We start from the raw sequence: 16648 nt of genomic DNA on the forward strand, positions 1-16648 counted from the left end.
CTGTCAGTGTACTCAGGGAAGGCTTTGGTTCTGGTTTTTAAATAATGGCTTATGAAGTTAGTTGACCTTCGGGATCCTAAGAAGTAAAATTATGATGGGAAAACACCCACCAGGGAGACTGGACATTTGAACGGCCGCTGCCCAGGCGGCTGCCTGCGGGCCCGCTTGGACTCTGCCCTGCGGGCGAGCGCTGGTCTGGCTGAGGCTCTCCCCGCCCTCCCCCCACCCCTGTCTTCTGAGGACGGCTTTGCCCAGACAGGAGATCTAAATCCTCACAGCGTGGCGGGGCTGCCTCTGGCTCCTATCAGACTCGGAGGCAAAAGGTCAAGTAGGCACTCGCCCCGCTGCCCAGGAGAGCACGTCCCACGCCACCGACTGGAGCTGCGGTCACTGCTGACGCAACCCGGCGGCCAGCTCAGCGCCCTACCTCGTTCCCCGACTGGTCTCCATGACAACTGGAAAAGGCAGATGCGCGGGGGTTGTCACCGTCTTCCATGTGAAGACATCGAGGGCCCGCAGGGACAATCGCGCGCCTGCACTGGCGGTCATTGGGCCTGATCCTGTCTGACCCCAGAGCCCGAGCTCCTGGCCATCGGGCCACTTGGCCAACCGTTAAAACGGACTTTAGGCACCGGCGCATTCCCTCCTATTTTCAGGTCCTCGGTAGAGTAGTTGCTGCCTGTGTGGCAGCCGACCCTCCAAGGGAGGAGTCAGGGCTTGCTCATTCCCGTGGGGTAAATGCGTCCCCCGTGGCCGCAGTCCAGGCACCAGTGTGATGTCACCGGCTCTCAAACTCCTGAGATCTTGGCCGTTGGCTCCCAAGAGTGGGTCCTCGTGGCCTGAGCCCCGCGCTGTGCTGAGTCTGAATGAGATGCAGCCGTCGCCCGGGACTTGCCCCCACCCCCATCCCCCGTGCCTTTGGGGCCGCTGACCCGCTGTCCCAGCTGTGCAGTCCTGGCCGTCCAGCTCCGGAGACGCCTATTGCGTGGCTCTGGGGCTGGGCCAGGGCAGCCATGTTGTCTTCACTCCTCGGATGAGTCCTGTGAGCCGCCGGGCCTGCGGCTCCCTGCTCCAGAAGGACACGTTCTGCGCCGAGCCCCTCGTTCCTCCCAGATTTCGTGACGACGGGTTACGTCCTGCCCTATTTTATTTTTCAAACTTCTACGTTTTATACTGGGGGTGGCCCACTGTGCTTGTTTTTAAATTTTTATTTAAACTAGTTCATTCCAGAAATACCTTTGATACCTTTTCCCTTCATTTGAACAGTGGTTGGGATATAATAGAAACTCAGGTAAGCGTAGCTGTTGCGTTCCTGCTGTGAGCACCTTAACTGTGGTGAGCTCGGATTATTTCTATGGTCCTCTTATCCACTGTCTCTTCTAACTGGCACTTGGTGGGCTCTTAAATGACTGATGCAAATATGTTTGTCCCCAGGACAAAATCTCCAGCACCGGACGTCAAACAGACCCAAACTCAGGGACCTTCCTTTCACCCGGAACAGCCTCGCTCCCCTGCCCGACCAAAAATGTGAGTGTTCTCGGTCTCCTTCGGCGTCGTTGGCAGGTGTCAGCGTGTCTGGACACAACCGTTATTTCAAGTTACTTCCATTTCTCAAGTGCACGTTTGGTGCCAACAGTTCTAAATGACAGGAACACGGAAGAGAGGCGCTCATTAAAGCTTCCTCCAATTTGGTGATGCTTGATTTTTGTTTTTATAAAAGGCTACTCCTTCTCTTGAGGAATTTTTCCATTGGGATATGTAAACAGTTGGCTTTGCTATGTACTGATTAATGTGTTTAAGAAGGTGCTTTAAAAATCCTTCCCGTAAGGCTGGCCTCTCACACTGGTCTCTTTACCCCGACGGACAGAGAGACGCGTCTGCCCCTTTGCGTTCACAGACGGCACAGCTCGGCAGAAGGAAGCATCAAACAGGTGCTGCTCGTCGGTATCACTTTGGGCATCACTGATTTCTGTTATATTTCATACAAAAACTCTCACAATATAAAATATTAATAGATTCTATTCGGCAGCGCTCTTCAGGTTTGAGTAGTTCAGAGTATTACTGGGGTGCTTGTTACAAAGCAGATTCTGGGCCCACAGCCAGGATCCTGCCCTCGGGGGGGAGAGTCTCTTGTTGTTCCCATGGCGTGGGCGAGGAACCTGAGTTCAGGGAAGCCGCACGCCGCAGTCGCCTTTGCTCGCGTGGCAGACGGCAGAGCCGGACACTGAGCCAGCTGCCTCTGACACAGGCGGGGCTTCCTGGCATCTAACGCGCTTCCCTCCTCCCCAGCCCAGCCCAGCCCCCGGGCGCCCCACGCACCCAGGCCCTGGCACGCCCACACGCCCACGCCCACGCCCAACGCGCACCCCCGCCTCCTCTGGACTGCGGAGGCCGAGGGATGTGGGAGCCGCCCACTGCCAGACAATGGGCAGCTGTTTGCCAGAATGAATGTCCGGTACGCCCGTTCTGCCCACCCTGTCGTGCGGAGGGGAGCAGGCCGAGGCTCTGGGACTCTTCCGGGGAAAACGGTGAAGCAGGGCCTCGTGGTAGGAGCCTGTGCTCCTGCAGATGAGACAGGGAGGCAGGTTTCACGGCGGGCACACCAGGCGTGCACCCTGGGCCCCGACTTCTGAAGGGCCCTGCAAAACCCCAACTTTACCCTTTCTTCTTTTAAGTGTATTTTATTGATTATGTTGTTGCAGTAGTCCCAATTTTTGTCCCCCTTTTCTCCCCTCCACCCAGCACCCCCTTCCCTCCAGCAATCCCACCCCCTTAGTTCATGTCCATGGGTCGTGCATGTAAGTTCTTCGGCTTCACCTTTTCCTATGTTATTCTTACCTTCCCCCTGTCTATTTTGTACCAACTGATTATGCTTCTTAGTCCCTGCACCATTTCCCCATTTCTCCCCCACCCCCCTCCCAGCTGATAACCCTCCAGATGATTTCCATACCTATGTTCTGTTCCTATTCTGGTTTGCTTCGTTAGATTGTTTTTATTTTTTAGATTCAGTTGTTGATAGTTGTGAGTTTGTTGTCATTTTAATGTTCATAGTTTTGATCCTCTTTTTCCTAAATGAGTCCCTTTGACATTTCATATAATAATGGCTTGGTGATGATGAGTTCCTTTAGCTTTACCTTGTCTGGGAAGCACTTCATCTGCCCTTCCATTCCAAATGATAGCTTTGCTGGATAGAGGAATCCTGGTTGTAGGTCCTTGCTTTTCATTACTTTGAATGTTCCCTGCCAGTCCCTTCTTGCCTGCAAAGTTTCTTTTGAGAAATCAGCTGACAGTCTTATGGGAACCCCTTTGTAGGTTACTCTCTGCTCTTCTCTTGAGGCTTTTAAGGTTCTCTCTTTATCTTGAAACTTTGGCATTTTAATGATGATGTGTCTTGGTGTGGTCCTTTCCGGGTCTAGCTTGTTTGAGACTCTCTGTGCTTCCTGGACTTGTATGTCTATTTCCTTTGCCAAATTTGGGGAGTTTTCCTTCATTATTTTCTGATGTAAGTTTTCAATTTCTTGCTCTTCCTCTTCTCCTTCTGGCATCCTTATGATTCGGATGTTGGCATGTTTAAAGTTGTCCCAGAGGTTCCTAAGCCTCTCCTCATTTTTTTTTAATTATTGTTTCTTCTGTACTGGTTGACTGTTTTTTTCTTCCTTATGTTCCAAATCACTGATTTGAACCCTGGTTTCCTTCCCTTCACCATTGGTTTTGTGTGGTTCCACTTAGCATAGCCTTCACTTCTACCCTTATGCATCTGCCATACTTAAGCATATCTGTCAAGCCTGTGAGCATCTTTATCACCAGTGTTTTGAACTCTGCATCTCTTAGGTTGGCTATCTCCTTGCGCTTAGTTCTCCCTCTGGAACCTTGATCCGTTCCCCCTTTTGGGCCATACTTCTCTGTCTCCTCATCTTGACAGGCTCCTGTATTTTTTTGCCTCTGTGTCCCGGGCAGAGCTGTCGATCCTGTTACATTTAAGGGGCGGAGCCTTAGGTATTTGTCAGTAGAAGGTGACCAGCTTCACCACATTGTGGCGCTGTGTGTGGGGGAGGGGTCTGAGAGGAAACAATGCCACCTGCCCAGCACTCACCCCTTTTCTAGGCACTTCTCCCACTTCTGTATGGGACTGGCGCCTCTCTAGCTGCTGCCCTGACCGTTGTTCCCCAAGTGGGTGGGTCTGTGAATGTTCTAGGACCATGGGGACCCTTTAGACAAGCAGACTCTGCTGAGAGACCAGCAGTTTCTGCCTCCGCCCCAGCCCCCACTGTCTGCGCTGTCAGAAGCAATGAGGCTTGATTTTCCCCGGGGCTGGGACCGTGAGCAGCACAGTCTGGTCTGGTACTGGGAGTGCTCCCCAGGTGTTACTACTGACTTTTTAAAGCATGTGACGGCCCTTTTCACTAGCCTGCTGCTGCCACCACTGCTGCCGCCACCACACTGAGTCCTCTCCACCCCAGCTCAGCCCCTCCTCCTGGTCTGGATGAGTATTTGTTCTTTATATCTTTGTTGGACTTCCATGCAGCTCAATTTTCTGGAACTTCTGGTTGTCTCTAGTTCTGAGGTAGCTGTGTTCCTTCTTAGTTGTGGAGGGAGATGCAGCGTGTCTGTCTAGGCCTCCACTTTGGCTGGAAGTCCCTATACTTTCTTCTAATGACACCAAGTTTGGTTCCATGACTACGCTGCATAAAACGTGATTAACATGTATTTTTATTTTCCCTGTCTCTTTCTTTTTTTTAAGGGGCTCAATATTTTCTTCCGTGCCCGGGGCCTCAACCAACCTTAACTTGCCTCCGAGGAGGAGGGCTGGGGCCGGGCCTCACACAGAGCAGCAGAGACCCAGGTCTCTTCCCGGGCAGAGCAAGTCCTCGCCCTTGCTGATCTCTGTAGAGAGTTCTGGGTGATGTGAATTCAATCATTCAATGACCTTCAAGCCTGACCTTGCCTTTAGGCAGAAGCTAGTCTAAGATGTCCAAACAAGGACAGCTGTTTAAGCAGCCTTAAATCTGGGGGAGTCTGAGAGGCTAAGCAGAGCGGGTTTTCTCTGGCAGAACCCAGGGGCACAGCTTTTCATGGTTAAACTTCAGGGGAGAAGGGACAGTAAAGGTCTAGATCACCCCCAATCCTATGAGAAGGAAAAGGAGAGGCACACGGAGCTCTTCCTTAAAGACACGCAAGCCTTTGAGGTTTGCACAGAGGGGCGATGAGTGTCTCAAGCACGCTCAGGCCTGGCGCTGACCTGGCCGTCAGCAGCAGGGCCCCCGGGGCACAGCCAGCCCTGCCATGTGCCCCCAGCCCGTCGCGCTGCCATTGCGTTTGGCCCTGCTTGTATTTGTGCGCACGTGACATCGCTGAGCGGGTGTGGTAAGCTCAGGGACACACACACACCCCTTTCTCCTGCTGCCCGGACACACACACACACACACTCATACACACACACACACTCACACCCCTTTCTCCTGCAGCCTGGACACACACACACACATACTCACACCCCTTTCTCCTGCAGCCTGGACACACACACACACACACACACCCCTTTCTCCTGCAGCCCAGACACACACACACACACACTCACACCCCTTTCTCCTGCAGCCTGGACACACACACACACATACTCACACCCCTTTCTCCTGTAGCCCGGACACACACACACACACACACTCACACACACCCCTTTCTCCTGCAGCCCAGCTGCCCGGGACAGGCTGCTTAGACACGCCTGCACTCCTGGAGACAGCACACACTTCTCCTGCCACCATCCCTCATGAGTCTCTGAGAGAAGCCAACTCTGAACATATCTCCTTCTGTCTCCCCCCCAGTTCTGTCAGGAGAACCTCTCCGAGTGAACCGGGTGCTTCCTGCCATTCCAAGCCACCGGGGACCCAGCACAGCAGCCCGAGAGGGTGACAACGCTATCACCCCCACCGCTGATGAAGCTTAACTGTGGGCACTGAGTGCCACACGCAGATCATATGCATTTGGCACTGTCCAGGGACGAGGGTCCTCTCGTTTGTAAGAACGGAAACTACTCTGGTGAATTGCATTCAATAAGCCATTTACAGTTTTAAGACTCAAAATTCTGTATTCCAAATGAAGAAATTTCCCAAATAAGCACTTAGAATCTTCGTGCCTGTACTGCAAGCCTGTGAGTTTCTGCGGCCTCCACATGCCAAAAAAGAATGTCAAAACGTGGTGTCAGCAGGGAAACTTGGCTGTGTCTGGCTGGCGTGGGGACATGTACTGCCTTTCTTTGCTGAGTGATTTTATGTTGTTTTTAGGGTGTGCTTTGCTGAGTAAAAACAAAACAGCACGTTCTGTAATTGTCCTTCACGTTCATTGTCATTCTGCCTTGTACTGGTGAGACAAATAAAGTAATAAATTCCTTCATCAGTCACAGTTTATGGCTTTTAAATGTAGAGTCTTCTGCAAAATATTTTCTGACGTTGTCCATTCCTGGCCACAGCCCAGAGCACTGGGTGATGTTTTTGTATTTTCTTTGTTATTTGATTATTTCCACGTACAGGCATTTTCAGATCTGATTGACTGTTTCCATAGAGAAGATTCTGTGAGTTGGAAAGGGCTGCTTCTTGGCCCAACAGAATGGAACAGACATTTTCCACACATTCCTCAATACTCTACGGATTTAATCATTTGTTTTTCTGTTTCAGAGTAATGACCTGAGCCTACTCAAGACATTCCCAAAGTTAGGCCTCAGCAAAGTTTGGAACTCGCTGCAGCTCTCCCTGCTGGGGTGTCTGCGTTGTCTGGGCCGGCTTGGAGTTCCAGACTTGCCTGTTTGAGGTCACAGTCGCTCGGGTTATTTTTGAGCCTGCGTGTTATCCTGTGAGCCCCTCAGGTGTGACATCCGCCATTGTCCATGGGCATGACTGCGGTCAGCCTCCACAGAAGCCCCTCTGAAGGCAGGTCACGCGCGCCGGCTTCGCCCTCCTGCCCGTGTGCAGCGCCCAGCGTACAGGGGGCACCAGTCGTCCCCCGTTTCCCAGGAAAGAAGGAAGGGAGGGGAGGACGGAGGCAGGCAGCTGCTGAGGCCGAGATGCAGGCAGTGACCATGAGCAGTCACTGCGTGCAAGCGCGTGGACGGCCGTGGGCTGGGTCGGGGGGTGACGGGGGGCACCTGGGGCTGGGCCTCGCACAGGCGGCCGCTGAGGGGGCCCGTCCCGGTGAGGGTGCAGGCGCCCTGAGCACGGGCCCCCTTCTCCTTGTCTGTGGCTGCTCCTACCTGCCAGGGGTCGTCCTTCGTGCGGGTGAGGCTGTTCCCTGCGTCACCGGCCATTTCCGAACCGTGTCCCTCTGTGAGAAGGTGCCCACTGTCCACGGCCCGGACGGTCGGGGGGCTCCCGGGAGACACAGCCCCACCGCATCAGCTGACAGGGGGCGGGAGGCTGCCTAGTTTCCACGGTAACGCGCTGCGCTTCCTCGACGACCGCACACAGGAAGCGGGAGGTGAGTGTCATCAGCGCCTCTTACGTTTCCTTTGCCGGCCTGAGTCATTTAGTTGTGCCCGACCTCACAGGGGGGCGAGGAGTGCCGTCCTGCTGTGGGCGGGGGAGGGGGCATGGGGGGGTGGCTAATCCAGAAACTACCACACTGACCACACTCAGGGCCCCCGTGATCACTTAAGGACACTGGCATGTCCCTACCAGGTAGCTAGCTGAGAGGTCAAAGCAATTGGGAAGAGAAGGGGGAGGGAGGAGAGGGGGAAAGGGGAGAGAAGAGGGGGGCGGGGGAAGGGGGAGGGGAGGGAGGGGATGGGCCTGTGTGCAGCCGTGAAGAAAGGCACATCGCCCAACGCGTGCCCTTGCGTGTACACACTTGGAACCGTCCAGTGCCGGGCCTTGCCCTCCAGGCTCCTGTGAGAACCTTCTGTTTCTCTGAGAAGCGCCGCCCGGCCCCCCTCCGCCTCTTCCGCCTGAGCCGCCGTCCGTGGGCCACTGGGCAGCACTGGTCTTTGGGGCACGTTTGTTCTCAGCCCGTCGTTCGCCGACCAAGTCAGAGGTGAGGGCTTCACTGACTGTGCGCAACTTTTAAAAACTTACCTTCTTATGAAATGATTTTTTCTTGTTTTCTGACATGTTTGCCTTCCTTGCTAAGGACAGTTTACTTACACCCATAAAAATCACAACTGTGCAGACATCGTTTCGTCCTGGGTCATGACGTCAACCCCCACGCCGCAAGTACAGCCAGGAGCCCAGGGCAGAGCGCGGGCACGTCCCCTGCGCAGAGTCACGCAGCTCGTGGACGACAGAGCGCGGCTTGGCAGGAAAGTCTGCCCGCCTCGGCCACGCACGTGATCCCCACATCACCGTTTCCCTGTTTCGGAAGTTCCGTGGCGCGGTGTGCCTCCGGCAGGGCCCCTTCCCTCACTTTATTTGTTCAGCCCACGCGCTGTCCAGGCCGAGTGGACCGACTGTGAACATCCGTGGGAAGAGCCCACTAACGCAGTAATTTGTGCTGAACTGGCTGGAGTTGTTCAAAGGTACTCCCCCTCCCCCGCCTTCAGGAAGCACCTGTTCGGCACAGGTGGGATTTCTCCCAGGGAGCACCTGCACCGTGTCCTCCTGGCACGGAAGTAGCCGATGTGGGCAGACGACTGTCCCTTCCAGCTCTGTCAGAGCTCGGCTTGGCCCCGAAGGGTTTCAGAAGCCCCCACCGCGGGGCTGGTTGGGAACACGGCACCGCCCGGAGGGACAGACTCAACGGTCGATCCACTCCCCGAGACGCACAGAGCTGTGTCTGCAAGCGAGGGCCCCCGGCCTCTGAAGGTGGTCTTTTGAACACAAGCCTCTGGAATCCACCAGGGGCTTGAGAGAGGTCGCCAAGACGGAGCACATTTGTCCTTAGGATGGAAGAGGACGTTCAGGCCCCAAGCGAAGGTAATGGGGGAACCTGATAGCAGCTTTCACGTCAAACAGCTACTCTCGCTGCTCTGGGCGGGGAGGGGCTCGGGGTTACCATCAGGAAGTTCTGTCAGAACCACCTGACATAGAAACGGGAGTCCTGGTCGAGGAAGACCGTGAAGAAGCTCTCCGTTCCCAGCGAAACTATTGTTTTTCAAAGCAGACGTCTTCCTGTTCTGTTCTAGTCCAACCTTGGTGTCTGGGCGCTGGCTGCGATCCAAGACCCCCCGCAGCCAAGTCAGGAGAGTCAGTGAATAAATCCTATCGAAAGCTGATGAGTTTCCAGGTGTCACTGGAAAAACACAGGTAGTTTTCACGCTGATCATGAGAGAGGGAAGAAGTTGTTCATTACGAAACTCCTACTAAAAACGTTACTAACGGTGAAGGGTGAGTCAGCTTGTGCCTGCAGGTGGTGCGCAGATGGGGAAACTGAGCAAGGCAGATGCCTGCCTTCCGGGGGGCACAAGGTCGATCTGACGTGTGGACTCCGTGAGAAGGAGCCGGCGTGTTGGGGCGGTGGGGATGCGGGCCGGCGGGCTGAGGAAGGGGGTGCTGGCGGGCAGTGACCCCGAGAACTGAGGCCAGATACAGACAATGACATGAGTGACGTCTTGAGTAACCGTAGATGAGCCTGCCCCCGTGACATGGCAGCAAGTGACAGAAAAGAATTGGGGAAGAAAATGCCCTCCGCCATTTCTACTCACATGGCAAGGACTCAGAAAGAAGCATCTAAAGAGAAGCCACTGCATTTACTGGCTATTTAGACTCTGAGAATAAAAACGCAGGTACGGGACGCAAAACCACGTCTTAGAGCCCAGGGAATTGTCCTCGGCACTGAGCAGACCGAGGCCAGGCCTCCCTGCGGGGAGCTGAGCTGACCCTTGTGACATTGTCACAGGTGCCGTACACGCCGCCACCGGTAACTTCTTCATGTCATCAGGGCTCAAGAGTGAGATGTCACTGCATCCCCGTCATCAGCGTGACACAGGGCAGCTCCTGTACCGAGTCCACGCGGGCTCCAGCCGCATCGCCACGGAGCCGGGAACCCGCTGTGCTCGCAAGGACGACCGCCTCGCGCCGCTGAGCTGGCCGCGGAGAGCCGAGCTGCGGCGAGTCCACAGGGGACGAGGCCAGCCCGCGTGGGGGTTCAGAGCTAGACGGAGGCCACTCAAGGACTTTCCCTGGACACACGTGACAAGGTCAGGCCAGGCTTTGAACTTGAGAAAAGCAAAAGCCACGGCAATGTTCTCGTGGCCAAGTAGCTCACTCTAAGATGTCTCTGAGCAAGTGACTCCGGGGAGAAAAAGCAGAAACACAAAGAGAAACAGACTTGAAAAGATTGAAGGACATCCCCTCTGTTGACGCTTCGTCCCTGAGCGCTGGCAGGCCTCCACGGCGGGGAGCTGGGTGCGCACGTGGCCCGCACAGTGCCCCTGGCCTCCCACATTCTGCCAGCCCAGCACGAGGACCCAAACTCGCCTTCAGCGGCGGCCCACCCTCCCCGCCCCCGTGTTATTCTAGTGAAAGCTTCCAAGGGGACGCGGTTCTTCCTCCACAGGCACGCTGAAACCTGCCGGCAAGACCTGGCTGTGCATTCCCGTCTTCAGAAATGTTGGGAACTGGTTGGGCAGCCACTGATTGCTTGTAGTTGGCCGTGTTGTGAACATTTGCACCGAGAAATTGGCAAACACTGCAGTTCAGGGCATTGTTTTATTTGAGATCTGATTTATCAGCCTATCCCTGGAAATGACTTGGGGGGTTGGTGAGGATCGTACAAGGCGAAGAGGACTTTAAATTAAATAATATTATCTATGCTATGCTTTGTGAACACTGACGCTGGGGAACGGGACTCATTGCCGTCATGCCTAGATGTTACTGTATTAAATGATTATGTTTCGTGGAGTATAACCTAATCTGCGGGTCAGGAAACCACGTAGCATGCACATGACTCACCCCTGACGGGACTTCCCCGCCGATTTCGTCATGTGCCCGTCCGCACTCCGATGGCCCTTTGTGAGCGGACTCCGCGGCTCCCCGGCACCTCGGCAGCCTGTGAGCACCTCACAGCTCAGTGTGGGAGGCTTTTCTGTCCAAGGCAGGCAGCCTGGTGTGACGTGGGGAGCACCCTCGGGGGCTCAGGTCTGACCTCGTCACCGCCACTGCCCCCACGCTGTCACCCTCAGGAAATGCACGTGTCCCCCAGCTGCCCTCATGGCAATGAAGAAACACCAGCTGTAGGAGGGGGTCGTCAGGACGTAGGAGTGAGGAGCAAGGGTTCCGCTCCTGCTCACCGGCCATTTTCGTCCGCAGCAGACACACAGGCAAAGAAAGGCCTTTCGTGAGGGCACCGCTCCTCGTGGTTTAGGGAACCGTAGCCCCGGCCTGAGCGTGACGGGCCGCCAGCGTCCTGGGCGCGCTTGCCTCTAAGTCTCAACATGAGCTGCGTGCGGAACGTGACTGACAGCCACTCAGAGGGTCGCCATGGGAATTGGATCAAAGGGCGCTTGTTAAGCTCACGGTGCCTCAGAGCTCGCTGTGTTCCCCTTACCAGCGATGTGGTGTGAGCTGTCTCTAGCAGGGAGTGTATGGGACCCGCACCTGGTCCCAATGTGTTACAGACCTTGACGCTAATCAGTCAGTGTGACTCCCGACTCAGTGTGTGTTATCTGTCACTGTCAAACGCCTGACTACAACAGACGGTTTATGAATGTAGCCTTGTATCTCTCGCATGTACCCTCCCCAATAAAAGGCGTGAGGGATGAAGGTTTGGCTGCTGGTCCCCACTAGAGAGGCAGTCACCTTCCTTCCCCCAGACATAACGAAGTGTCCCGGGTGAGAGTTTGTTCCACCGTGGTCACGAATCCTCTGCTGGACAGAGCGACTTCCCACCGAGCCCGGGGTGTGAGTGGCACCTCCGCCATACTTTCATACGGAAACAGACTCGCGCGCGTTTGCCTGGCTCTGCCGTCGCCGTTTGTGTGTGAGGAGGCTGGTTAGTCAGAACCGAGCGGCCCGGGGACTCGGACAGGACGCAGAGGGGTGGAAGGGTCCTCGGTGCTCAGTTCCAGGCCAGGATCCGGAAGTCACCGCCTGTCCCGGCACCGCCTCTCGGTCCTCGCCCTCGCTTGCTCCGGGTCCGCGGCAGGCGACCGCAGTGCACGGGTGCGCGCCTTCATTTGTCCGTCCGTCCGTCCGTCCCTCTCCCAGCCAGCGTCGCCGGTCCCTGCTCTGCGCTGCAGCACCAAGAACACACGCGGCGGGAAGGAAATTTATGAGGTGAGGGACACGAATCTTCCCATGGGCACTAGAGGAACAATGTCAGTGTGTGAGCTGTGTTCTCTCTGTTCTCGTCTGTATTTCTTTGTGGCTGTGATTTGAAGCCAAAAGAGAATTTTTAATAAAACCAAATATCGAGTCTCGATACGGTTTCTCTACTTTTATTTCCACTCTGAGGGATGGCGCCTGAGTCACAGTCTCAGAGCCTTAAAAAAAAAAAAAAGTTAAGGACTCAAAGCGTGAACAAATCTGAACAAAACTGGAAGTGCCAGCTGGATACCACGGCTGCGCCTCTCCCCGACGTGACGGTCGGCGCGGAGCCCTGTGCGGCCCACCCACCGCGGAGGATGCAGAGCACCGCCCCGCTTCACCACGGGCTGCCCTCGCCCCCCAGCGCCTTTGCCTTCCTCAGAGCAGCGCTTCGTGCTAATGTGACCTCATTTCCCCAACAGGAGCTCTGCGGGGCAAGGGGCACCAGCCGCTGAGAGGCTGGGGACAGGAGCGGGGGACACCGCGCTGGCCCGTCCCCAGCCTGGCCCACCCTGTCAGGGCCCCTCAGCCCAGCCCAGCCCACAATCCCGGTTTTCCTTTGCACTGATGGCCCAGCAGAGACTTGGGAGGCACTGACCCACATGGCGCGGCGTTGTCACGGCTCACCCGTGACCTTCTCTCTTCACGCAAACCTGGAACACCCGTGCTCGCAGGAGCCAGCCAGCTGAGGTCCATGCTCCCGATCCCACCCCCACTTACCGCCCACGCCTGGGGGTGCCTGCTCGGGTCCTCCGAGGAGGGAGGAGGAAGACCTTGGACGCCAAGGCTGTCCCCCAGGGCGGAGCCTCACCCACGGGCCGTGGGCACGAGGTCGCGGTGACCAGCCTGCTGGGTCCCCAGCGGAAGGAGGCGCAGAACAACCGTCACCCTCGCTCTGACTGTGCGTTACTTTCAAGTTTCCCCGATGTGAGCAGCTGCCTTTTCTCAGTCACGTCGATGCCGGCACATGTGGCCTCTGACACTTCTGAGGAAGTGAGTGACGTGATGAGGGGAGCAGCCACGAGCGTCGGGGACGTGTTTCTGTGAAACGTGCCCGCCCTTCCCACATGCCTAGTGCCCTTTGTCACGCCAAGAAAAACATCTGTTCGTAGTGACTTTGCTATTTTAGTGGAAAGCTCCAGAAGGAGTGAAGACTATGAGAAGAAACTAAGGACTGGACCTTTAATGAATGTCCCCTCATCCTCACCGGTCCCCGCGTCCTCACCGGTCCCTGCGTCCTTACCGGTCCCCACGTCCTTACCGGTCCCCGCGTCCTCACCGGTCCCCTCGTCCTCACCGGTCCCCGCGTCCTCACCGGTCCCCGCGTCCTCACCGGTCCCCTCGTCCTCACCGGTCCCCGCGTCCTCACCGGTCCCCGCGTCCTCACCGGTCCCCTCGTCCTCACCGGTCCCCTCGTCCTCACCAGTCCCCGCGTCCTCACCGGTCCCCTCGTCCTCACCGGTCCCCGCGTCCTCACCGGTCCCCTCGTCCTCACCGGTCCCCTCATCCTCACCAGTCCCCGCGTTCTCACCGGTCCCCTGTGCAGCCCTCCACCCTGCTCCAGGGGAGGAGGATTTTCTGAGCAGCGGGAAGGGCCGGCCCACGTGCGAAGGCTCCCAGGTGCGGGCCGTAGTCATGAAGGAGACCAGCCCTTCGTCTAGGGGGGCGAGGACGCCCACGCACGTTCTCCGGGCCGCGTTCCCGTGTGTCTGCAGAAGAAACGTCCAAACCTGGAAGAATGAGCGTGAGTTTATTTCTGCCAAGCTGATCACAACTGCCAGGGAGCAAAGCCCCAGCAGCCTGAGAAGATGCTCCTGATCCGACACATTTGCGCTCCAAAGCGGCGCCGTCAGGGGTTCGGCGAAATGGAGCCGGTCAGGGAGGTGGGGGGAGGCGAAGCCGGGGAGCCCGTGGGGTTGGGTGAAGGTCAAAGGACAGGCACGTGCCCGTTCCACGCCGGCGAGTGCAGGACGGTGGCAGCCCATGGCGAACGTGAGGATGATGACGAGGAGGGGTCTGCGGCCGCTGCTCTGGGTCGCCGGTTGTGCCCAGAGGGGTCTGGAAAAAGGGGTGTGACCTTGGCCTTCCAAAGGTGAGTTACCACAGAAACGAAAGCCACCAGACCGGCTTCCTTAAGGTAAAGACGGGCCTTTGTCAGGGAGGATTCCAGCCCAGGACAAGACTGCCCGCCAGGACCTGCTTTCGGTCAGAAAGTGTTCATTTCAGGCCATCCTGTGGGGTCACTTTCTGTCTCTGAGCGTGTGAGGCTGCCCCGCCGCCCCCGAGCTGGTCAGTTAGGACGTGGCCCCTTGTCGCCCACACGGGGCAGCGCAGTGACAGAGCCCGTGAGCTGTCCCAGGCTCCGGTGTCCGGCCCTGGCCCCCGGCTCCCAGAAGCTCTATGAAAGCTGATTTCCAGTTACTGCTCCTAACCTGGCTCCTCCGGGTGTCGTTTCCTGTGAGGATCGAGGCAAGGGAGGGAGAGGAAGGGGGAAACCAGAGGGGACCGCCACGCTTAATTTAGAGGGCCTCCTTAAGTGCGCGATGATGACGAGGCCGCATTAGAGGGCGCTTGCAGGGCAGGGGAAGCAGAGGGAGGGCAGCGGAGGGGCCTCGTTAGGAAGCAGCCCTGCCGGCTGAAGCCACGAGAGAGAAAAAGGAGCCGCGGCCGCAGGGGCTGGCGTCCCTGGGCCCTGGTGTGGGACCTGTCGGCGGCTGCTGCCCCGCGTGGGGCTCAGGCCTCGCTGCCCGGTGCCGCCCAGTGCCGCCCGGTGCAGAGAGAGAAGGCCGCGCTCCAGGCGGTGCGGCAGGACCCCCGCGCGGGCAGCCCGCGTCTAGGACGCGTCCTCCTCGTCTGCTAAGGAGCCAGATTGGACCCAGCAGCCCTGAAGGTCTCGTTCTAACCGGCTTTACTGGTCCTGCGTTGGCAGCGTCCCCTTCAGCAGCCAGACCCGCCTCCCCGGGCGCGTCCATCAGGGAACGGGGGCAGGGACGCTGCCAACAGCAGAAAGGAGGGGGTTCTCTGGGAGCCTGGGCTCCTCTTCCTGGGAAACCTGCTTGTGGTCCACGCGCACAGGCTCTGCTGTGGAGCCGCCCCCTGCAGACGTGGCCGGTGGGCGCGGAGCTGTGACCTGGAACTGGGCCGGGGGATCCCCGAGGCCGACCAGTCTCTGCGGTCAGGCCTCCGCGTCCTGCAGGCTCCCCGAGGCTGAGAGCCGGCCCCTGGGTGCTGCCTGTGGGGACGGCCCAAGGGCTTTCCCCGGGAAGGTGGCCCCGCGCCCACTGTCCCGTGTTTCCCTGAACACGCGAGGCCCGGACGCGCAGCTCAGGCAGGCAGTTGCCCCTTTACTCTGGTATTGAAGCGCTTCATCGCCGTTCTGCCTCTAGGCCCCGGGGGCGGGGGAAGAGGAGGGGGTGGCCTTGAGTGTCTGGTGCCCCATCAGCCATGCAGCGCCGGCCAACGTGCAGCCGCAGGTGCCCCTTGCGTCCCGCCCCCAGAGCCAGGGCATCAGCGGTTCCCATGCCTGTGAGGAGAGGTGACCTGGTGACGGGAGCGGGAGAACTCGGTGGGAACCGAGGTGACGGTGCCGTGCGGCCTTCGCCTGCGCCCGTTTCCCTGTGGGGTCTGCCCGTGCCGTGGGGCGGGCAGAACGCTCAGGGCTGCGGAGCCAGGCTCCGTGGGGAGGCGCGCCTGCAGGAGCCTGCCAGCCTGGGCCGCAGACCCGCAGCAGCAGCCCACACTCTCTGGAGAGGACTAGAAATGACCGTCCAAGGCGAGGACGATCTCTGCACCGCCTCTGGCTCCCAGGCTTGGCTCCGGGTCGGGTGGTGCGGTGACATAGGCTGGTAGGTCCCCCATCTCATTTTGTCAAAGTGATCGTTCTACGTCCTGCAGAAGCAGCGAGCCAGCTGGTGTCCCGAGTCCTTGCCCGACACCGAGGGAGCCTCGCTGTGCTCTAAGGGACCGACACGTCTCCTATGAGAAAAGCGTGGTTTGTTCAGTGTCCTAGATGAGTAGCTGTCAGAACCGTAGCGTCCCAGCACGCTGGAGCCGGAAGCCATCGCACTGAGACGTGATGGTCCTGGGAAGTGGCTGTGTTTACAAAACCTCCCTCCACCTGTAAAAGGCTACGATTACGCACTTAGGACATGTAGTGCGTGTATATGATATAGGCATCCACACATGCACATAAAAAGAAGCTGTAAAGATGAATGAATTCTTTCTAGCAAACATTCCAAAATCTCTAGGTGCCCCGCTGTTTGAAGGCGTGAGCCTCAGCAGACTGTGAGCGCGAGGGTGATTTCCGCCTCGCCCCCCACGCCACCGTAAACACAGCACGGGCCGCTTTGCCCAGCCCTGGACAGGTGTCTCAGGCAGGCCCGTAGCTTCCCCAGGCCCAAGGACAGCCTGTCCCTCTAGAA

At 57.5% G+C, this 16648-nt stretch overlaps 1 protein-coding gene across 1 annotated transcript in view; it reads left to right on the forward strand.

Annotated features, from left to right (window-relative positions):
• Window positions 1-6387, forward strand: part of ANKRD55 (ankyrin repeat domain 55) — a 64060-nt gene extending 57673 nt beyond the window's left edge. Inside the window, exons 10-11 of the mRNA XM_090276107.1 lie at window positions 1435-1527; window positions 5823-6387. Coding sequence (XP_090132233.1) covers window positions 1435-1527; window positions 5823-5944 — 215 coding nt within the window. The 3' untranslated portion in view covers window positions 5945-6387. The remainder of the gene's footprint in view (window positions 1-1434; window positions 1528-5822) is intronic.
• The last annotated feature ends 10261 nt before the right edge of the window (window positions 6388-16648 follow it).

Source organism: Furipterus horrens, unplaced genomic scaffold (genome assembly GCF_987537825.1).
Source record: "Furipterus horrens unplaced genomic scaffold, mFurHor1.1.pri manual_scaffold_5, whole genome shotgun sequence".
NCBI lineage: Eukaryota > Metazoa > Chordata > Mammalia > Chiroptera > Furipteridae > Furipterus > Furipterus horrens.